Source organism: Rhineura floridana, chromosome 18 (genome assembly GCF_030035675.1).
Source record: "Rhineura floridana isolate rRhiFlo1 chromosome 18, rRhiFlo1.hap2, whole genome shotgun sequence".
In the NCBI taxonomy this organism is placed as follows: domain Eukaryota; kingdom Metazoa; phylum Chordata; class Lepidosauria; order Squamata; family Rhineuridae; genus Rhineura; species Rhineura floridana.
Window position 1 is genome coordinate 9,025,836 of NC_084497.1, and position 24,141 is coordinate 9,049,976.

At 46.6% G+C, this 24,141-nt stretch overlaps 1 protein-coding gene across 4 annotated transcripts in view; it reads right to left on the reverse strand.

The window, feature by feature from the left end:
- Positions 1–18,291, reverse strand: part of GATAD2A (GATA zinc finger domain containing 2A) — a 91,553-nt gene extending 73,262 nt beyond the window's left edge. Inside the window, exons 1-2 of one of the 4 annotated variants that reach the window (XM_061601703.1) lie at positions 18,138–18,291; positions 14,748–14,867 (exon numbers count right to left, since the gene is read on the reverse strand). In XM_061601703.1, the coding sequence (XP_061457687.1) occupies positions 14,748–14,771 (24 nt within the window). In that variant the 5' untranslated portion in view covers positions 14,772–14,867; positions 18,138–18,291. The remainder of the gene's footprint in view (positions 1–14,747; positions 14,868–18,137) is intronic. The other 3 variants (XM_061601701.1, XM_061601707.1, XM_061601709.1) reach the window with 3 other exon arrangements.
- Positions 18,292–24,141: the final 5,850 nt, after the last annotated feature.

Below are 24,141 nucleotides of genomic sequence, written 5' to 3' on the forward strand. Positions count from 1 at the left end.
TTTTAAAAATAAAAAATACACATAATCATTAAGATGACTGGCTAATAAAAAAATAAAAATTAAGCAGCTGCAAAGGCCTGTCGACATAAAAGGATATCCAAGAGTCACCTCAAAGTCAAAAGCGAGGGTACCTGCTGAATCTCTGCTGAAAGAGTAACCCAGTAATAATTACTTTAGTTTTTGCAGCCCAGACTTTTCCTCTGGACCAGAGGTAGTCAATGTGGTGCCTTCCAGATGTTGTCGGACTCCCAACTCCCTGCAGCCAACATGGCCAGTGGTCAGGGATGGTGATAGGAGTTGGTAGTCCAACATCTGGAGGGCAACCATTGGCTACCCTGGTCTAGTTTTATTAGTAGTGGTTTCCCCCATTTTTTAATAAGAGACTGACCACAGAATCTTCTGCATGCAAAGCATTGTTCTACTCAAGAGTAGACCCCCTGAAGTTAATGGACCTAAATCAGCCATGCTGTTTAATACGTCTACTCTTGAGTATGAATAATATTGAATACAGCCCATTTGCTTTACCTTGAGTGGTGGCCCCTTGCTGGCCACAACTTAAGCTTCTAACATGAGCAACTTTTAAAAGTCTTGAAGTTAATAATAACTTTGCCCCTAATCTGTTTTACTCCTAGGGCACTTATGCACACACACATGGTTACACCGACAACACAACTGCCCTTTGGTGAACACATTAAAACTGGGGATGCAAGGCAGAGGTGTGGTCCAGTTGGTCAGAAGCCTTTGGATGGCTGTCAGCATTTCAAGGTCCTTTGGGCGTCGCATTCTGGGGCGTGCCTTTAAGGTGACACCATGTTTGGAGACAGAGGGCATCAGCTGTGTTGCGTTAATTATACTCCCCTGTGGGTTGGCAAGAAGAGTGTGGGTCCACAGGGGCAAAAGGGCTATCTGGTGTCTTTTTTTCATCTAGGCAAATGGCACAGAGGCAGGCCTGTTTTGTTTTGCTAGGAAGAACACCCATAATACAGGCCAACGTCCTTAATGCTGAAATACTCAACAGGACAGATGCTGTCAATCAGAATGCATCTGCCGCTGAAGACTTTGTCCAGTCTGCGTCTGCATAAACACCATACATTTAAAGCCCATTACACACCTAGCCCCAAATCCTGGAAACTATAGTTTGTTAAGCATGCTGGTCATTGTAGCTCTCTGAGGGATAAAACTAGAGTTCCCAGGATTCTCTCTGGGGGTAAGGAGATGCGCTTTAAACGTATGGTGTGCATACAACCTATTTCTTTTGCAACAGGGTGTTGGAGCTGGTGCAACATAAACACAATTGCATTCAAAGCTTAATTTGGGGAAGGGGGGGAGAGAGAAAACAGAGCGGCTGGAGGTATAACTGGCATTGCCCCTGGATTTCATGGAGCGGACTGGCTGGGTTTGGAAACAGACCTTGTGGCAGAGAAGTAGTTAAGCGTGAGATCATTATTATTAATTAGATTTCTTACCCACCCTTCACCATCATATGCCAACGTAGATTACAACAATGTAAAAATGCACTATTAAAATCAGCTAAAGCACTTTAGAAACAGAATAGGATGGGTCCTGAAAGTATAAGAACATAAGAAGAGTCTTCTGGATCCAGCCAAAGGGGCCCCATCAAGTCCAGCATCCTGTTCTCTCAGAAACTATTTCAAGTGACTTAATTTAGGAATATAAGAAATTGCCGATACTAAGTTAGACCATTGGCCCTGTCTAGCTCAGTACTGTCTGCACCAACTAGCAGTGGCTGCCCAGGATTTCAGGCAGGGCTCTCTCGCAGCCCTACCTGGAGATGCTGCCAGGGACTGCACTGGTATCTTCCGAAGTGAGATTCCAGTCCTCATAGTTCTGAATAAAGAGCCGATTTAAACAGAAAGCCACCCTATATTGACTTAGACCAATATAGTCCATGCTGACTGGCAGGAATCCCTTCAGGATTTCAGACAGGATTCTCTCAGTCCTACCTGGAGGACCCAAGGATTCAACCTCAGACCTTTTGCATGCAAAGCAGAAGAGGCAACCTTCTGCAAATGTAGGAACAAAGAGCCTTTCTGGAAGCAGACCTAATAAATTATGTTAATTTTATTGCACAATGGTGGGGCATGGCGTCGGCAAGTCATAAATCCTGAGCAGGTATTTTCACATTTTTTTAACTATTACTAATGTGATTTGAAAGCCTTTGAAGAATAAACTGTGCCCAGTGAGTGAGGAGTGCCTTGGTGGAATACTACCAGTAGCATCACAGCAAATTCAGAAGTGCAAGGGCCCTTCATGATAATCACAGCCACACCCCTCCCCCCTTTTTTTCTGTAGCTGCTGTGTTGAGAATGAGATCCTTGTTAATGTCTTCTCCCACGACAACAGATGTCGCTAGGAGCCGATCAACCTGAAAGAGGAGTGTTAGCTACTGAGAAGAGTCTTCTCAGTGGCCGACTCGCCTCCTTTCGCTCTGATTGGCTTCAGTCAGCAGGAAAGAACAAGGAAGCAGGTTACAACGGTGGCTAACATACTCCTCTTCCATGCTGATTGGCTCGTAGGATGTGAGGCATTGGGGCCCTGCTCCCAAAAAAGTAAGCGGTCTGAGATCCCGAACTACAACACCCCTGAATACTATTACTACTGAAAAACAAAATAAGGAGTTGTTTCCCTTTGGATTCCTTCTAGCCAAGGACAGTGGTGACAGAAATAGCAAGGATTACATCACCTGCTTTTCTGAATGTTAATGTGTCCAGATGCACACCTACACAGTAAGCAATGAGCTCCCTTGAGACAGGTCCTCAGAAGAAGAAACGGCTGTTGCCCAGAGGTGTGCTGTTTTGTTAGTGAGGAAAGGAAAAGAGCGGGGGGCACGCGGTTCAAAGGATGCTGGTCTGTTGGGTAGGCGGTGCGAAGACTAGTCAGCTACAGCCAACGCGATGTCCCCATCTGCACAGACCAGAATATCCCCCCCCCAAAAAAAATAAGAAAGGGAGCACAGGGCTATTTCAGCAGCCCCCAGCCCAGCTGAAATATGACTCGGGTGGCAATCAGCCCAGCGATAAAAGGTCAGTGGAATCAGGAGAAGCTTGTGCAGGGGAAGTATCCCTAAAGCAGAGAAGGAGGTGGTGAGATATTTAAGCACAGAAGAGGAGTCCGGCTGGATCAACCCAAAGCTCCATCTGGCCCAGGATCCTGTTAGGAAGCTGCCTTATACTGAGTCAGGCCACTAGTCTATCTAGCTTAGTACAGTCTACACTGACTGGCAGAGGCTCTGCAGGGTTTCAGGCAGGAAGCCCTTCTCCAGCCCTACCTGCAGATGCCAGGGATTGAACCTCAGACCTTCGGCATGCAGAGCAGGGGCCTGATATCACTGAGCTCTGGCCCTTCCTTCCTTCCCATCCAGACTGAAAGCCCTGCCCGCCTCACAGAGCAGGGGATGCTTGCAACATGGCAGGTAAATTTTCCAAGGCGCGGTGTGGAAGTCGGTGTATGGAACCCTATCAGAACAAGATCCAGGTTTTTCTCGAGCAGCAGCATTTCAAGCAAGGGTGGGGAGCCTGAGGCCATCCAGGCCTCTCCATTTGGCCACTGGGACTCGCCCCCAAACTAGCCCTGCTTCACACCCTGTGTGTTTTTGACTGGCTGAACTCTGATAACGCCTCTTCTTTCCCTGGAGAGAGAGGGGTGTGTGTAGAAACCAGCTTGCTGTACAAATGTGACACTTGCGCTCAGTGCCTTTGGCCCCACTCGCCACAAGCATGTGGTCCCCAGAAGGTTGCCCAGAATGGAATGCGGCGCTTGGGATGAAAAAGTCCTCCCCATCCCTTACTTAAAGGTTAAGCACCCATACATTACGCTCAACATCAAAGGCCCCGGGTGCATACTCTGAGGGAAGCTCGGAGGACGGCAACAAGGGAGAGGACCTTCTCGGTGGTGGCCCCCAGATTATGGAATGATCTCCCTGATGAGGTGCAACTGGCACCAACACTGTTATCTTTTCAGCTCCAGCTTAAAACTTTCCTCTTCTAGGCATTTTAGCATCTGTTTTTAAATTGTTGTTTTTAAATGTGTTTTTTTTAAATTTGTATATTTGTTTTTAATGTTTTAATTGTTGTAAACCTCCCAGAGAGCTTTGGCTATGGGGCGATATACAAATGTAATAAATAAATAAATAATAAGCAGTTGTCTATGTATGTTCATTATTTATTGTTATTTATTTATTTAGTATATTAGTGTTATTTCATTGTTTAGTTTTTTAGATGTTGTTTTTGTATCATTTTGCTTTGTACATTGCCTAGAGCGGCTGGATGGTCAGCCAGATAGGCGATTAACAAATTCAATAAATAAATAATATTTGTATGCAGCTTTTCATCACCAGGTGACCTCAAAGCGGTTTCCATAGCAAGAACAAAACCATATACTAAAAACAATTCAGAACACAATAATAATTAATAATAATTTAATAAAACTACAACAGCATCAATAAATGTGTGTGTGTACTGCCTTTAAGTCGATCGACTTATGGCAACCCTATGAATAGGGTTTTCATGAGGCTGAGAGGCAGTGACTGGCCCAATGTCACCCAGTGAGTTTCATGGCTATGTGGGGATTCGAACCCAGATCTCCCAGGTCATAGTCCAACACCTTAACCAGTACACCACACCGGCTCTCCCACATCAATAAATAACACCACAAAATATCACAAAACAGGCCGAAATCTCAAATCAATCTAGTTTTCAAAAGAAAGGGGAAAAAATACAATAAAGTCCCATAATTGTATAACAGTCCATATCCTTCCAAGAAGGCTGTAACAGTGGTTATCAGACTTGGGGGGGGGGGCTTGTTCAACCTATGTCTTGTGCTTAGCATAACCAGTTCAAGGAGTTGCTGACTCCATAACAGGAAAGGCACACTTTTGAATGACGAGGTGAGTCAACTTACGTTGAATAAATAGGTCTGTATATATGAAAGGCAGAGGGAAGATAAAGAAGAAGGTGAATCTACTGGCCCCAAAGGCAACGTTTTCACACCTGGGGTTGAAAAACAACTCACTGTTTTTATGAACTGCTGAAAAGACGGAGTGCAGTTGCAGAATTAATTCTGGATGAGACTGGGGAGATCCACAAAGGTCATTCACTAAAGCAACCCACACCACTGCCAAACCACAGCTGACAGTGTTGGGAGAGGGTAAAATTACCCTTCAGTCCTCATTTCCATCTGTAAAATGGGAATAATAAACAGCCTTGCAAATAGGTAATTAGCCTACTTTTTTTCGGCTAATAATTTTTATTGGTTTTCAAAAAAGACACACAACCTGTGGCCAAAAACGGAGAGAGAGAAGTTGGCTTTCATAAAGCTTCACAACCTGTTCTGCCGGAGGAGATTCTTACTCTGCCACTGGTAATGGAAGGTGTGGGGGTATTTGGAAGCCTGCTATAATCTCTCCTCATAGATTGTTGGGGGATATATATGTTCCCTAAGCCTGAAAATGCCTCTGTGAAGGTAGAAGAGAGACACGAGTCCTGCACCTCCTTCAATGGCCTGCACCCCACTTTAAAATAATAATAATGCTCCTGAGCAGCTGACCTTACTTAAATAACTGGAGCCCTGGAGAAGTTGTTGACAGAGATTAGATCTCACACAAATAGTTGGTGGTTCCTGTTTGCCCCTCATCCTCCCCTTTTCCCTGTGGCGTATTTTCTCCCCAAGATTTCATATTCTCTAGACAGGGATCAGGAACCCTTTTCAGTCCGAGGGCCACATTGCCTTCTGGGCAACCTCCCAGGGGCCAGCTTGCAATGGAGGATGCAATGTTTACCTTTTGTACAGTAGGTTAGTTTTTACACACACTCGTGTACCCCTCTCAGGCCTCCATCCAGGCAATGAAGAGGCGTTATCAGAAATCAGGGATACATCCTAGCCAGGCAAAAACCCTCAAGGAGCGTATAAAGTTGGGCATAGCCTGGGAAGAGTCCCGAGGGCCAGAGAGCCACATTTGCCCCCCCCTCAGCTAGATAGCAGATGTTTTGCACTACTTCACCCCAAGCTAATTGGCAGAATTAAGTAATGTGGGAAAGCTGAGCTTAGCAAATGTGTGTGTGAGTAGGGACGTTTGCCTTCTTTGAAAAGAATAAGGGGGGGATCACCGGTCCTATGGTTTAAGGCGACATTTCGAAACGGAAAGACTAACAGAGCCACACCATCAACAATTTCGATCTTGATTCTTCAACAGACGGAAAAAGGGATGTCCGATTTAGGGAGAGTGAAATGTTAAGAGTTGGGCCTACCAAATGCACACCCTACTAAAGGAAACTGGTTTAGTGGTTTCCTCAAGAGACAGATGAGCAACGTAACTCGGACTTCACATCCTAAGGCCGTGTGCAGCCCAGAGATGTGCAGCCTGTGGCCCTCCAGAGACTGTTGGACTCTGACTCCCATCAGCCAGCATGGCCAATGGTCAGGGATGATGGGAATTGTAGCTTATTTATTTATTTGTTTGTTTGTTTATTAAATTTCTATACCGCCCCATAGCCGAAGCTCTCTGGGCGGTTCACAACAAGCAAGACATCAAAATACAATTAAAACCACTTATAGAACAATTTAAACACACTAAAATATAAATATACTAGCATACTAAAATGCTAAAAATAAATTGAGATGTTAAAATATTGTTTAAAATTAAAATTATTAAATTATTAAAATGCCTGGGAGAAAAGGAATGTTTTTACCTGGCGTCGAAAAGATAATAATGTTGGCGCCAGGCGTACCTCCACAGGGAGATCGTTCCATAATTCGGGGGCTACCACTGAGAAAGCCCTTTTTCTTGTTACCATCCTCTGGGCTTCCCTCTGAGTAGGCACCCGGAGGAGGGCCTTTGATGTTGAGCGAAGTGTACGGGTAGGTTCGTATTGGGAGAGACGTTCCATCAGGTATCATGGTCCCAGGCCGTGTAAGGCTTTATAGGTTAAAACCAGCACCTTGAATCGGGCCCAGAAACATATAGGTAGTCAGTGCAAGCAGGCCAGAATCGGTGTTATATGTTCGGACCGCCTGGTCCCTGTTAACAATCTGGCCGCTGCATTTTGCACGAGCTGCAGTTTCCGAACCGTCTTCAAAGGCAGCCCCACGTAGAGCGCATTACAGTAATCTAATTTAGAGGTTACCAGAGCATGAACAACTGAAGCGAGATTGTCTCTATCCAGATAGGGACGTAGCTGGGCCACCAACCGAAGTTGGTAGAAAGCATTCCGTGCCACCGAGGCTACCTGAGCCTCAAGTGACAAGGACGGTTCTAAAAGAACGCCCAAACTACGAACCTGCTCCTTCAGGGGGAGTGCAACCCCATCCAGGACAGGTTGAACATCCACCATCTGGTCAGAAGAACCACCCACTAACAGCATTTCAGTCTTGTCTGGATTGAGCCTCAGTTTATTAGCTCTCATCCAGTCCATTGTCGCGATCAGGCACCGGTTCAGCACATTGACAGCCTCACCTGAAAAGGACGAAAAGGAGAAGTAGAGCTGCGTGTCATCAGCATACTGATGACAGCGCACTCCAAAACTCCTGATGACCGCACCCAGTGGCTTCATGTAGATGTTAAAAAGCATGGGGGATAGAACTGACCCCTGCGGAACCCCATACCGGATTTATATCCTGCCCTTCCTCCCAATAGGCGTTCAGGGCCGCAAACAAAAGCCTTTTGAGACCTTATCCCAGTCTGCGTCGGAATTGCTTTGTAATATGTTTTTAAACTTTTTTTTTTTTTAATGATGCCTTCAAGCTTTTTAAAAAAATGTTTTTAAAGATGTTTTGTTTTAATGTATTTTAAAGTCTGTTTTTATGATGTTTTAAAGTGTTTTTAGTGCTTTTGTTTGCCGCCCTGGGCTCCTGCTGGGAGGAGGGCATCATATAAATCAAATAATAAATACATAAATAATATATAAAATAAATGACTGCGCCATTGATAATCCTTGACAAGTTCCATGTCCTCATTGTCAATTGTAAAGTTACATGTTGTCATTACTTTGGTCTTCTTGACGTTCAGCTGCAGTCCTGCTTTTGTGCTTCCCTCTTTCACTTTCACCAGCATTCATTTCAAATCATTCCTGGTTTCTGCTAGTAGTATGGTATCGTCTGCATATCTTAAATTATTGAAATTTCTCCTCCAGTTTTCACACCTCCTTCATCTTGGTCCAATCCCGCTTTCCGTATGATATGTTCTGCGTACAGATTAAACAAATAGGGTGATAAAATACACCCCTGTCTCACACCCTTTTCGATGGGGAACTAATCGGTTTCTCCATATGCTGTCCTTACAGTAGCCTCTTGTCCAGACTACAGGTTGCGCATCAGGACAATTGGATGCTGTGGCACTCCCATTTCTTTTAAAGCATTCCATAGTTTTTCATGATCTACACAGTCAAATTGCTGTAATCTATAAAGCACAGGGCGATTTCCTTCTGAAATTCCTTGGTCCGTTCCATTATCCAATATGTTTGCAATATGATCTCTGGTACCTCTTCCCTTTCTAAATCCAACTTGGAGGCCTGTACCATAAGCTATTCAAAGAATCTTCATAAGAGAATGAGTAATTTATATATTGCACTCCCCACATATACTTATTTCTTGATGAACTACTCTGTACATCCGACCACCAAAATGAAGTCTTTAGAGGACATACCCTCAATGATTCACATACATTCTGCTATTCTGATTGCTCCCCTTCCATCCCTTTACTGTCTACCTTTTGATTATAAGGGTCTTGGAACAGAGACTTTTTTCTCTCCTGGTGTTGCTCATGTCCCTAGAATGTCCACACAATAAGTAACTTTTTTTCTACAAGCCATGAAATGTGTCATCCCTCCTCCCTACCCAGCTCCAAAAGCGAGTTAAAATTATTTTCTTTAACTAAGTAGGCATCAAATCAAAACCATAAATCCAAAGCACCAGGTAGATGGTTGTAAACCAGACTTAAGATTGTGGTTATAAACCTGTAAGTACATAAAACACTCCTTGTGGGGGGGAAATGCACTGTCTGAAGGTGGCTGAAATTCTTCAAAATACTCCTTTTAAAAAGACAGGCATAAGGGTTGCATCCAACTAAATTCTACTCAGAGCAAACACACTGAAATCAATCAATCAAAGTATGTCATGTCCTTAAATTTCAGTGGGTCTGCTCTACTAACACTGGATGCAATCCTACGTTTACTGGGAGAGATAGATGCTATCACCACTTTCAGTGGCAAGATGCCCACTCCCCCCAACACAAATGCTTAGAGATTTTTGAAATATTAAGCAGTATATAAACACTTTAAAACAAACAAACAAATTAAATAATCAACCTGAAAGATATGTTCCATAACAAAAAGCTGTTTTATTTATTTGCGAGAAAACATTTCAAGGAGTTGGACTGTAGTTTCTAGCCTGGCGTGTGCTTTTACACGCTTGTCAGTTATTCGGACAAAATGGAAAGCAAAGAGGGAGTTAGGAGGCAAAATTCACAAGTAAAAAAAAGAGTTTCATGCATAGAGAACTGTTAGATAACCTCCTCCCACTACAACCACACCCAAAGGATACTGCAATTTGAGGGAAGAGTGGGGGCCACTTCCTGTGAAGAGTCGCAAGGCTTGGTTCTTGTACACTGGACCTCACGTTCGTATGAGACGCATCATGGTGAAGAACTTGTTGATTCGTCATAATTTGTTTAGCTCCTAGCATCACTTCTTGTTGTGATGACTTCTACAAGTTAACTGTGCTTACACTGTGAAGTAGTACTTCCTTCTGTATATAGTATTTCCTTCATGGAGGATATGGCTATTAATGACTACTAGCCACAATGGCTATGTTCTGCCTCCAGGGTTTGAAGGAGTCTGCCTCCGAGTTGCTGAGGAATCACAAGTGGGGAGGGTTGCGGCTGTTGCGCTCAGGTCCTGCTTGGGGGCTTCCCACTGGGGCATCTGACAGACCACTTTGAAAACAGGATGTTGGACTATATCGGCCTTCCATGTGATCCAGCTGTAGGGCTCTTATGTTCATTTGATGGCTACTAGCCATTGTGGCTAATTGACTATAAACTACTTCCAGGATCAGAGGCAATATGACTCTAAATACCATTAGCATAGGAACAACAGCAGGACAGGTTAAGCCCTGCTTATGAGCTTCCCATCAGCATCTGATTGGCCACTGTGAGGACGCTTTGACCTGATCCATCAGGGCTCTTCTCACAGGTTGTATCCAACTAAGCTCTAGTCAGAGTAGACCCACTGAAATTAATGGGCCTAAGTTAATCATGCCCATTTCGATGCTGTATGACCGATGTTACGTACAGTACAACTCGTAAGTTCTTATGTATTGACTACCTCCTGTCACTTTCAGTTCCAGCATTATGAAAAAAGAGGGAGGGAATCCCTTTATTATCTCTACACATTACATAATCTTGTTATTGGCATTTTCTTGTCCTTTCCCCTCCTCAAAACGCTTTTCTCACAGGGAAGGTGCCACAGCCATCTAGCACAGGTACGAGTGGGCAGATGAGTGTGTTCATGCCATGGGTTAGTAAACTGTTTTTGCAGATTTATTTGCACAACTGACTTAACAACTTTCCTCATTTTTTCAGCTGCTGTCCCGGAGATATGGAAAGGCAGAAAAAAAGATACACCCGAAATTACAAAATAACCTTAAAAAGTGGAATATGAAAAAACATGCTAGGGCTGTTCAATTCCTGCTTAAAAGAAATTGTTCAAGACTGACTCCAAAGTATCTCCACAGTATATAAAATCTTCCTCAAATAGCACACATTTTAGGGGGGTGGGGGAGGGAGAATGACACATGAAAAATAAATAAATCTCTGCTTTCGGTGCCGCCCCACAAAGCACTAGCTTAATGATTTCAAAAGTAGGGCAGTTCTCTCATCACCTGAGGACTTAACATCTCTGTCATTGTATCCAAGAGGAAGGAAATGTCTCACTTCCCAAGCTATTTTCAGGAGCAGAAATCAATTGGGGTGGGGGCAGGGAGGTTAGCTAAACATTCCATGGATAGGTACTGGAATTTACATTCCCAGTCCACCATGGGCAGTGTGGTACAGTGGCTGGAGTATTTGCCTTGGACACCAAAAACCAACCAGTTCCTGTCTCAAGCTCAGCTACAGAGCTCACTGGCTGGCTCACCATCATCAACCTAACTAGCCAGTTGACAGACTAAAACAGATTTTCAGATTACCCTAGGATAGGGGTGGGGAGGAACCCGTGGCCCTCCAGATGTTCTTGAACTATCCATCTGGCCATGCTGACTGCTGGGACTTGCAAGTTCTCCAGTGCTGCCCTAGGATTGAGGTACCTAGGCTAGTCTGTTAAGAATGGATATTAGTTCTATTGAATTAAGTACCTGTCCTTTGTAACTTGGGCAGAGGGACAATTTAACTGGCTTCTAAGGGCACTCATTTATTTACTGCACTTGTATACCGTCCCATAGCCAAAGCTCTCTGGGCGGTTTACAGCAATCAAAAACATTAAAACAAATATACAATTTAAAGCACATATTTTAAAAACAATTTAAAACACAATTTTAAAATTTAAAACAATATAAAAACAATTTAAAACACATGCTAAAATGCCTGGGAGAAGAAGAAAGTCTTGACCTGGCGCCGAAAAGATAACGGTGTTGGCGCCAGGCGCACCTCATCGAACAGGTCATTCTATAATTTGGGGGCCACCACTGAGAATGCCCTCTCCCTTGTTGCCACCCTCTGAGCTTCCCTTGGAGTAGGCACCCAGAGGAGGGCCTTTGATGTTGAGCGTAGTGTACGGGTGGGTTTGTATCGGGAGAGGCGTTCCATCAGGTATTGTGCTCCCAAGCTGTGTAAGGCTTTACAGGTCAAAACCAGCACCTTGAATTGAGCTCGGAAACATACAGGCAGCCAGTGCAAGCGGGCCAGAATTGGTTTTATACGTTTGGACCGTCTGGTCCCCATTACCAATCTGGCCGCTGCATTTTGCACAAGCTGCAGTTTCCGAACCGTCTTCAAAGGCAGCCCCACGTAGAGCGCATTGCAGTAATCTAATTTGAAGGTTACCAGAGCATGGACAACTAAAGCCAGCTTATCCCTGTCCAGAAAGGAACATAGTTGGGCCACCAACCAAAGCTGGTAGAAGGCACTCCGTGCCACCGAGGCTACCTGAGCCTCAAGTGACAGAGATGGTTCTAGAACCCCCAAACTACGAACCTGCTCCTTCAGGATGACCGCACCCAACCGTTTCATGTAGATGTTGAACAGCGTGGGGGACAGAACTGACCCCTGCGGAACCCCATACTGGAGAGTCCAGGGTGCCAAGCAATGTTCCCCAAGCACCACCTTCTGGAGGTGACCTGCCAAGTAGGAGCAGAAGCACTGCAATACCTCTGTCAGCTCTACACTGCGTCAGCAGTGCCGGTGGGGGCTGGAATTCCTGGGTGGTTGGCAGGGAAGCAAAGTCCTTAGCCGGCAGTCTGGCCATAAATCTGCCAGGTCTAGGAGGAGGGGAGCTGATAAGGGCCAGGCTTGTCCGAAGCATACTTGCCGAGTCAGGAGTCCAGAAGCGAGGTCAGTAGAGGTCCGGGATCAAGTGCCAAGGGGTCAGTCCAAAAGAGGTTGCAAGGAAACTAGGAACACACAAGCCACGCCTGACGTTGCAGTCAGCAACAAGCTGCAGCCAAGGTGTGCCTTATAAAGAGCAGGGTTGACAGCAGGTGTGAGCCCTCAGCGTTTGGGCCTTAAGGAGACAGGCCTGCCCCTCTTCTGCCTGACCTTCTGCTGTCTACGTTCTGCAGGTGAGGGGGGAGTATCCTGTGCACTGTCTGTGTCTGGCTGCAGGGCCTCTGCTGTATCTGGGGTGCTCTGCAGCTGAGGGGGAGAAGGAGCTGGATTCTCAGGAGGCTCCTCCGTGTCTCCTTCTGAGTCTGCTGCTCCTGGGTCTGCTGCTGTTACTCCCGAGTCGTCCTCATCTGAGGAGTCCTCTGATGGGGCCCTGACAACCTCCCACTCCCAACTCAGCCAGTCTTCCCAGAAGGATACCATGGTCGATGGTATCGAAAGCTGCTGAGAGATCAAGGAGATTCCCCCTGTCTCTCTCCCGACAAAGGTCATCATACAGGGCGACCAAGGCTGTTTCTGTGCTAAAACCAGGCCTGAAACCCGACTGAAATGGATCCAGATAATCGGTCTCATCCAAGAGTGTCTGGAGCTGGTCCACAACCACTCATTCCAGGACCACTCATGGTGGCTAAACACTTCAATACTGGGAGAAGTCTACCCCCTCCCCCAGTCAGACATGGCTCAGGTGGCAGCATATGAGGTGACCTTCCGTAAACACAAGAAAAATGGGAAGTTCTCTGATATATGGACTCCCTATTCAATTTGTTGTTCTTGAATGTCTGAGCACTGGGTTGGTCTGGACCGCCAGCTCTCTCCCCCCCCCCCTTCCATGTGAGCACAGGACACATAATCTTGATGTATTATGATTTATTTTGTATTGTATGACTATTTGGTTTTTGTTTCATTTTGGAAAATTCAATAAAAATTGTTATTATTAATAGTAATGTCCTCCAAACAACCCATTTTTTTTGATGAGGGGGTCTGTGGCTCCTTTTAGGTCAGACGCACACACACAAAAATCCAGTTAAAATATTTGAGGGGCCAGTTACCTTCTGTGGACTTGCATGGCTGGACTAAGCCTCCATGGATTCAATGCTAGTCCTACTCAGAGCAGACCCATTGAAGTTAGTCATGTCCATTAACTTGTATTCACCAATTTCAATTCTAATAACAACCGTATATGATTTTTATTGCTGTATATTCTTTTCCCTCTGACCTTGTAAGAACCTAAGAAGAGCCCTACAGTGCTGGATCAGGCCAACATCCTGTTCTCACAGTGGCCAACCAGACACCCCAGAAGGGACGCTCACAAGCAGGAGCTGGACGCCCCAGCAACTCTCCACACCTGTGACCCCCGGCAACTGATAGCCTTACTCTCCTCCGTTAATTTGTCTAATCCTCTTTTCAAGCTGTCCAAGTTTGTGGTCATCACTACTGCTGGAGCAAATTCCACAGAAGTGTGCGTTGTGTGAAGAAGGGCTTTCTTCTGTCTGTCCTAAATTTTCCAACGTTCAGGTTCACTGAATGCCTCCCGACGTAATCCCCTTCCCACAATGCTCCTTTTCCCCTCATTTGTTACTAGAAGAGGGAGGAAAAACTTCTCCCTATCCACTTTCTCTACACCGTGCATAATTTTACACTTCTCACCTACGAAACGGTATGTTTACCAGCTAACTTAAGGCAACCCTTCATACATCTCCAGACCACAGATCTTCCTGCCGTCATACACTTCTTAGTCCTTTTTCAGGTTCTGTGAGGCTCTCCTGTTGCTCCTTGTGCCCTCTGGGGTTCCTCTTCCCTTTGCTAAGGCTTCTACCACCAGCAAAGCATCCGTCCCTAGGACAGAACAAGCTCCTGCATGACTCTGGTTATGCCTCCCTCTTCATTTCCCACCTGCCTGGTCTCAGCACTGCCTCCCTGTTCAGCCTGTCCTTCCTTCCTGGAACACCTGGACCAAAGTATATATTCCCGGAGCACCCTGCAAGTAATTGGAACAACCCCACCCTCTCCCGAGTCTCCCAAACCGGCTCTTCCCCAATTCTGCATCCTTACTCAGCCCTCCACATTCACTCTCGCAAACACACCCCTCCCCTATGGACTATATTTGGGAAAGGGCTGCAGCCCCATGGCAAAGTACCTGATCTGCATGCAGAAGGTTCATTTCCCAGTATCTCCAGGACTCCTGGTCTGAAACTGTGGACAGCAGCTGCCAGTCAGTGTAGACAATACTGAGCTGGATGGACCAATGATACTGACTCTGTAGGAGGAATGTTCATATTTAAATCAGCCTCTCTACTCAGAATGATTAGGACTAGAGCCTTACTTTATATTTAGGAGGAGGACTGCAGGTGGGTGCTATAACACAAGGTTTGCAGGCAGAAGGTTCCAGGTTCAATTCCCAGCACCTTGAGGTGGGGCTGGGAATATCCCCTGAGTATGAAACCCTGGAGAGCCATTGTCAGTCAGTGTAGACAATACTAAGATAGACAGACCAATGGTCTGACTCAATATAAGGCCGTTTCCCCATGTGCCCCAAATACCCCCTTCTTCACCCGCCGCTCTTGTGACCTCCTGATGTAATCCCCCTCCCACAAAGATCCTTTTTTCCTTATTTTTTTTTGACATTTCTATGCCACCCCATAACAAAGTTCTCTAGACAGCTTACAATAAATAAGTTTTAAAAAGCCAGCTGAAATACAAAGTAAAACATAGAACCATTTTTAAAAAAAGAAGTTATATAAATGCAACAAAACAGAACTGCCACACCCCCAAAATAAAAAAAACAGATTAAAAACACAGAGGCCCAGTCTTCAACAACCTGGGTAGCACCACCCAGATGGTTTGGACTACTGGGTCCAGCCCCAGCCAGCAGCACCATATGATGCTGAGGCTGCTGGGAGCACAGCTGTGCTGGCTGGGGCTGCTGGAAGTTGTTAGTGCAGAAGGCAACAACTTGGGAAGGCTGATCTTAAAGTATTAAAAACGCCTAGATAAACAGCAAAGTCTTTATCTAACCTGCAAACGTGGGGTCATCTTTGGGAACCAAGTTTCCAGACCATTTTTAAAGGCAGCTCCACACAAACCACATGGCAATAGTCTAGCAGCTGCCAACGCTGCCTGTGCTCATTCTGAGACCTCTGCCCAGCCCCCAACGCTCCATTCCATTCTACGGCAACCCCCCCTCTTGATTATACATCCTTGCCATGCATCTTTGGAGGGGGCCGAAACAGAGCCCAACCCTCCTCTCCCATAACACATTTATGTAAGAAAAAGATACAGTAGGGCCCCACTTTACGGCGTTCTGTTTTCCGGCGTTCTGCTGATGCGGTGGCTTTCAATTAGGGGAAATTCCCCATTTTAAAGCCGATTTTGCATCATTTTCACATGACACGATCCAATATACTCAATGGGTTCCACTTTACGGCGATTTCCGCTTTACGGTGGGGGCCTGGTCCCTAACCCACCATATAAGCGGGGCCCTACTGTACCCTCATTTTCCCACTGCAGGGAAGGACCATGCTCAGCGGCTCTTGCATGCAGAAGGTCCCAGGTTCAATCTCCAATGGCAGGTAGGGCTAGGAGAGACTCCCTGTCTGAATCCCTGGTGAGCTGCTGCCAGTCAGGGTAGGCAATACTGAGCTAGACGGATTGATGGTCTGACTCAGTATAAGGCAGCTTATGTTCCTGACTTTTAGACCTGCACCTTTCAACCTTAAAAAGCCCTGAATGCAACTAGCACTGTACACAAATGCTAAACATTCGTAACACTGTTATTAAATGCCTCCAATATACATTCCTCCCCAACAGACCCCAGCCCCACTTCAGATATGAACGCTCTAAGGACAGCAATCCTACGCACATTGACCTGGGAGTACATACCACTGAACTTAGTGGGGCTTACTTCCAGGTAGACATGCACAGAATTTCACTGTAAAGCTTCCCATATTATTAAAAAAAACCTCACATTTACTTAACACTAAGCATTCATATTATTATTGTTTGTTTTGAGAAAGATGCTTAACCTGCATTTCAGGATGCACTGCCCTCACAAGTTGGTTTAAAAGGCTCATATTTTTTTTAAAAAATACAATCATTTGCATGTATCAGTCATACTAAGAGTAGACTAATTGAGATCTACGGACATGACTAACAGCACAATCCTAATTACATCTACTCAAAAGTCGTATTGAATTCAGTGGGACCTTCTCCCAGGTAAGTGGAGTTAGGAATGCAGCCTAAGTTAAGTTCATTTTTAAAGTATGGACTTTGTTGTTTATGACTCACTAAACCAATTGAAATCAGTGGGCACAGCTAACTCAAATCCATTAATTTCAATGGGTCTCCACAGAGTAAAACTTAGTTGGAGCCAACCCATTACACATTTCAACAAGTGTTTTTTTTTAAGAAAAAACAACCCGATCATCATCATCATAATCTGTTTTTAAAATACCGCCAAATATTATTTCTCAACTTTAAACAAAACCTCTCAAGGCAACTAGCACTGGCAACATATGCTGACAGCTGTACCCAAACATTAGTCATACTCAAGAGTATACCCAATGAAATTAAGAGACATTACTAACTTAGGTCCCTTAATTTCAATGGGTATCCTCTTAGTTGGATACAATCCAATTTTATTTTTTTTTGTAACACTGTCCTCACAGACTGGTAGCCTTTGAGTGTTTTTAGACCCTGGACCCACCTTTACCTAAACACGCGTTTAGGGATCCGGTTCTTAATTTATTTTACACCATATATCTATTTGTTTGGCCGAAGTTCTGCTGTTGTGACCCACTGCAACCCAGTAGGGAGTCCCCACCTACCCGCTGAACGGCAATAGCATAAATTCCTGCCATTATTATTTATTTCTTACATTTATATCCCACGTTTTCCTCGAAGGATCTTAAGGTGGTTTACACTCCCTGTTTTATCCTCACAACAACCCTGTGAGGTAGGTGAGGCCGAGAGGCAGTGCTCGCCCTGTGAGCTTCATGGGCTGAGTGGGGATTGGAACCCAGGTCTCCCGAGCCATACAGCAGCACCCTAACTAACTAACCACCATTAAAATGCCCCCATCCCAAACTGCTCCCCCAAACCCAAAACATCCCCTGGTTCCTCCTCCCCCTAAGAAAACCTTTCCCCAACCACATTCCTGCCCCCAAAACCACATAACCCCCTTTGCACCCCCAAAGCCCTCCCAAACTACCAAGCCCCTTTGACCCCCAACACCCCTCCAAAAAACCAGCCCCCCAATACTTGCAGCTCCTCCCATTGGCCTTTCCCAGTTACTTCCCTCCTCCTTCATCCCCCACCCCCAAAAAACCACGTGACCCCCAGGAAAAGGGGCGGGGCGAGAGGGATTCCTCCCAGTGTGACTCCCCCCCCCGGTTAGGCCCTTCGTCAGAGGGGGAGGCCCAGCAACGCCCGCGTGCGTCATCTCGGTGCGTCTCCCCCTCAGTAGGGGGGCGACATCGCCCCGCATGACACGAATGGGCAGCGCAGGCCCCGCTTGGCCGCCGGCTTTTACCTCGGCGGCGGCGGCAGCTTCGTCCTCCTTCCTGAGGGCCGCTACCTTCGGTCTCCTCCGCGCCGCCTCCGTCCTCCTCACAAGGCGAGGCCCGGCCCGGCGGACGGAGGAAGGCGGGGAGGCTCCCTCAGGTGGCCGCTGACAGGAGGAGGTGGCGGGAGGAGGAGAGCGCGCATGCGCGGGAAAGGAGCCCCCGCGAGAGCGAGGGAAAAAGGCGGGCGATCGCCCTTCGCCAATCGGGCCGCGCCCCCTTGTCTGCCCCCCCCTCAGCAGCCCGCTCCACCCCAGGTGCGCGCGCAGCCATAGCCCCGCCCCTTCTTCTCATCTGCCGCGTTCCCAACGCCGCGCCCCCTTTCCCCTCCAGACTCCTCCTCCAGGGCGTCTCTACTGTCCCCTTTCGAGCCACGCCCCTTCCTCAAAACTCCCCAGCCCTCTTCCTCCTCAAGCCACGCCACTTTCCCCTGTACGCCTCCATCTTCTCCAATCAAGCCACGCCCCCATTGTCCAAAGTTCCGCCCCTTTTCCGGACTCTCCTTTCACCCACCCCCTCCGTGAACTTTCTTTTTTCTTCTCCGGGTCCGAGACACGCCCCCTTTGTGAAAATCAAATCCGCCGGCTTTTGCTTGACAGACAGGGAAATATCACCAGTGAGAAGTTTCGAGGGGAAGAATAGGCCAATGAGGGCAAAGAGGAAGGCGGGACGCGAGAGATTCCACGTGCCTCATCGCGCCCCACTCAAGGCACGCCCCCTTCATCTTTCTCCCTCCACACCCACTTTTTTCTTGCTGCGGCTGCAGAGGTAGCTGAAAGACAAGTCATTGTCATTTCAGAATATAAGTGGACAGCCTCTATGGGTGGGCATGAATTTTTCTATGAAAGTAGAGGGGCAGCCCCACTAGCATTTGGTGTCTCACTCTCTCTATAGGGAAAATTCCCTTCTTATTCTTTGCACTGGAATTGCATTTACTTGGAAGTAAATTCCACTGGAAGCCGGAAGTGTCAAAAAGATCTCGGAGGTGATCTGCGATACGGTGTATCATAACTCCATGTTGCGCAGACGCACAGAAGGGAAGCACAATTTATTACAATGGTTGTTTCAAGCATATTTCCGGTTCCCAAGTGAAAGTAACGGAACATGCTTTTTGTAAGTATTTTCCCTCTAAATCTCCAGGGCTTCAGAGCTCGGGGGTCTCCCCCAGCCCTACCTGGAGATCCCATTGGGGGTTGAACCTGGGACCTTTTGCTTGCCAAGCGGCTGCTCTTGCCACTGAGATGGGGGGGGGAAGGATTGAATGACTCCCCCTCCCCACCAACCCTTCTTCGGGTGACCCTGACTCCTACTTTACAGAGACCAGGTTCAAGTCCAGTTTAATGATAAAGGGTTCTACTCAGAGTAGACCTAAATTAATCTTGTCCATTCACTTCAATAGGTCTACTCTGAGTAGGTCTACCATTGGCTCCACTCAGAAGGGAAGGCTTGACCCTGGACAGCACACACAACTGATCACAGTCCTCTCCACTGTGGGGAGATAGATGCATTGCATCCCCATTCAGATTTCCAATTAGCATGCATGTAACTTTTATGGCTTGCGGAGTTGGGTGTTGGAGGCACTGCTTGGCAGTGGTTCCGCTCCTACTTGGCGGGCCGTCTCCAGAAGATAATACTTGGGGAACATTGCTCGACACCGTGGGTTCTCCAATATGGGGTCCCGCAGGGTTCGGTTCTGTCTCCCATGCTTTTTAACATCTATATGAAGCCGTCCGGTGCGGTCATCTGGAGTTTTGGAGTGCGTTGTCATCAGTACGCTGATGACACGCAGCTGTACTTCTCCTTTTCATCTTCTTCAGGTGAGGCGGTCGATGTGCTGAACCGTTGCCTGGACGCGACAATGGACTGGATGAGAACGAACAAGCTGAGACTCAATCCTGATAAGACTGAGATGCTGCTGGTGGATGGTTTCTCTGGTCAGACGGTGGATACATACCCTGTCCTGGACGGGGTTACACTCCCCCTAAAGGAGCAGGTTCGTAGTCTGGGAGTCGTTTTAGACTCTTCCCTATCACTCGAGGCTCATGTAGCCTCGGTGGCACGGAATGCATTCTACCAACTTCGGTTGGTAGCCCAGCTACGTCCCTATCTGAGTAAGGAGGACCTTGCATCAGTGGTTCATGTTCTGGTAACCTCATGTTTGGACTACAGCAACGCGCTCTACGTAGGGCTACCTCTGAAGAAGGTTCGGAAGCTACAGCTAGTGCAAAATGCAGCGGCCAGACTGCTAACAAGAACCAAGCGGTCTGAGCATATAACACCTGTTCTGGCTCGCCTGCACTGGCTTCCAATATGCTTCCGGGCCAGATTCAAAGTGCTGGTACTAACCTATAAAGCCTTATACGGCGCGGGACCACGATATCTGCTGGAACGCCTCTCCCGATACGAACCAGCTTGTACACTACGGTCTACTACGAAGGCCCTCCTCCGGGTCCCGACCCATAGGGAGGCCCAGAGGGTAGTAACAAGATCTAGGGCCTTCTCAGTGGTGGCCCCCGAATTGTGGAATAGTCTCCCCGAGGAGGTACGCCTGGCGCCGACACTATTATCCTTTCGGCGCCAGGTTAAAACCTTTCTCTACTCTGAAGAATTTTAATCTAAGTTAATTTGAGTAAATGTTGTAATTTTATTTTAGATGGTGTACTTTTATATACTTGTTGTATTAGATCCTGTAATTTTATTATTGTATATGTTTTTATGTTCACCGCCCAGAGAACTGTTTGCTAGTCGGGCGGTATATAAGCTTAATAAAATAAATAAATAAATATGCAAATCTGTATTAATTTTTTTGGCCGGGAGTGGCCCTATTGAAACATCAGGTTGTATGCAGTTAAGTTACACTCAGGAACACAGGAAGCTGCCTTATACAGTTGGTCCACCGAGCTCAGTACTGCCTACACTGACCGGCAGTGGCTCTCCAGGATTTCAGGCCCTACCATTGGGGATTGAACCTGGGCCCTTATGCACGCAAGGCAGATGCTCTACCACGGAGCTATGGCCCTTCCCCCGCTCTACTCACAGTAATCCCATTGTCTAGGTCGGACTTAGTTGAGCACAACCCGCAGTGGGCCAGCAGCTCTTCCTGTTCCATTGCGACCCTCTTTTCATGGCATTCAAGTAAGTTGCGACTTATGTACAGCGCAATCCTATGGATGTTGACTCAGAAGTAAGTCCTATGGAGTGCTACAGGATTTACTCTCAATTACAAGTAATTGTGGCGTACAGTCCTGTATTACGGCAGAGCTCTCAAATCTGAACCAGAAATGTTTGCTGCCTGAAACGATTTCACCTATACTCCACGCCGGGCTTATCTTCTCCCGAAGACTGGATTGTACGCTCGTCAATTAAGCGAGCCTGACCTATCAGAATCGAGGCATGCTTCCATAACAACCCAAGCCCCACCCCTGAGTGATTGCTGGGCTGACCTTTTGAAATTCCAATTCGCCAGCTCCCTTGATAGACAGAGACAGCTCACCAATGAGGAAGTTTTTAATCCAACAGGCCCTTGAGCACACAGGGTGGGACTTAAAAGATTTGAAAGTCTCAAAGGGGCTCCTGTTTCCTACCAGATAAAGAAGAAATGAATGGAAGCCTGACATGTAGGCCTGCTCTGCAAGGCAGGTGTTTTGTTTTGCTTAGCTTACATTAATACTTTAGTTTCTTTCCCCCAACAGTACTAGTCAACATACACATTCACTTTTTTTTTGGCAAGGCTTACAAGAAGCCGGTAAGGTAGATCACTATTATTACACCCATACTGCAGCCAGAGAAAAGTGAGGCTGCACATTTGGGGTGGGGGAGTGGAGCTTAGCTCAAGACCCCTGGTGAGACCAGATTTAAACCATGGATGCTGCCAGTAGCTATCATAGAGCGCACCCTTACTCCTAAACCCTTTAACTTGTGCTTAAGCCACACATTTCTTTTTGAGAAGCAAATATAAAACCACACAACTAAATGGTTTAAGCTCTTTTAAAAGGCCATCATGTTTGGTGGGATCAGGGCTGATAAACAGAAACGTTAGACTCACCCCCCACACAAAGTTTTTTTAAAATAAAAAAACACAGGTGCATTGATTTCAGTGATATACATGCATGACTGGCATTTCTTTTTCTGGTGTTGTCAGAGGGACACAGCATGCAGTCCTAAGCAAAACCATGGCTTAGCGCATATGAGCAAATGACTGGGCTCCTGGAGCATAGATGACCCACCACCCTATCCAAAGCTTAGCCCTGGTTGAGGTTAGTGTTGCATCCAAACCCAGGCTCCTAGTTTGTCTTGATGCAGACAAGTTTGATTTGGCATTATGTACACTAGATTAAAGGTCTTCAAATGCAAAGATGTATCACTGAACACCAAAGTCAGGATCATTCAGACCATGGTATTCCCGATCTCTATGTATGGATGTGAAAGTTGGACAGTGAAAAAAGCGGTAAGAGAAAAATCAACTCATTTGACACGTGGTGTTGGAGAGCTTTGCGCATACCATGGAATGCGAAAAAGATAAATTATTGGGTGTCAGAACAAAAACCAGAACTGTCACTAGAAGCTAAAATGATGAAACTGAATCATACTTTGGACACATCATGAGAAGACATGATTCACTAGAAAAGACCATAATGCTGGGAAAAACAGAAGGGAACAGAAAAAGAAGAAGACCAAACAAGAGATGGATTGATTCCATCAAGGAAGCCACAGACCTGAACTTACAAGGTCTGAACAGGGTGGTTCAAGACAGATGCTATCGGAGGTCGCTGATTCATAGGGTCTTCGTAAGTCGCAACCGACTTGAAGGCACGTAACAACAACAGACAGAGGAAGGAACAGCCAAGCTGATTCCAGAAAAGCTGGGCCTGGCGGGGTTGCTGAAAAGGAGTCCACAAGCACAGTCCCACCTCCCCCAATTTCAGTAAAGCCATCGTCACGCTGGAGCCTCCTTTTTCATGGAGGATAAGGCTCTCTGTGGTTAGCAGCTATGATGGCTGTGCTCTGCCTCCACAATAAATGGGGAGAGTTGCTGCTGCGCCCAAGTGCCGCTCTGGGGCATTTCTTTGGCCACTGTGAGAACTGGAGGCTGGATTCGTGATGGGCCAAGGGCTATATCAGAACTTCCAGGAAGAGCAAAATCCATGTGATAACACAAGTCCCAATTGGCACATCAGGACAGAAGCTCCGGCTCCAGGGCAGCACCTGCCAGGATCCCATTCCCCAAATGTCCTGCTCTGGCAAAATGCTGGGCCTGGTAAAGAAAAAGAGGGATTGCCCAGCCAGGGTTATACTTATAGAATCATAGTAGAGTTGGAAGGGGCCTGTAAGGCCATCCAGTCCAACCCCCTGTTCAATGCAGGAATCCAACTCAAAGCATTCCCGACAGATGGCTGTCCAGCTGCCTCTTGAATGCCTCCAGTGTCGGGAGAGCCCACCACCTCTCTAGGTCATTGGTGCCATTGTCATAGGGCTCTAACAGTTAGGAAGTTTTTCCTGATGTCCAGTCGAAATCTGGCTTCCTGCAACTTGAGCCCATTATTCTGTGTCCTGCACTCTGGAACGATCGAGAAGAGATCCCAGCCCTCCTCTATGTGACAACCTTTTTATGGTGCCCCACCCATCACAGCAGCCACTGAACACTGTGTCTCCTCAACAGCAAATCCCACAGCATTAACTCCTAAATTTCTCTCTCTCTGTTCATCATGGCAGAGGGTAAAAGCTGCCTCAATCACTAGACATCGTGTTCGGCTTGGGGGTTCAGGTGGTGTCAGCCACACCTGTCCAATCATACCATAGCCCAGGGTTTGCCAACATGGCAACCAAAGATACCAGTGTACCTCCTAGGGACCACCACAGCTTAGCCATAAGGACTAGAAACGTCATTTCTTAAAAAAAAAAAACTGAAATCCATAGACCCCACTGCATTCAGAGGTGTACACACAATTCTGCTTAAGAGGCGCACCCCACATC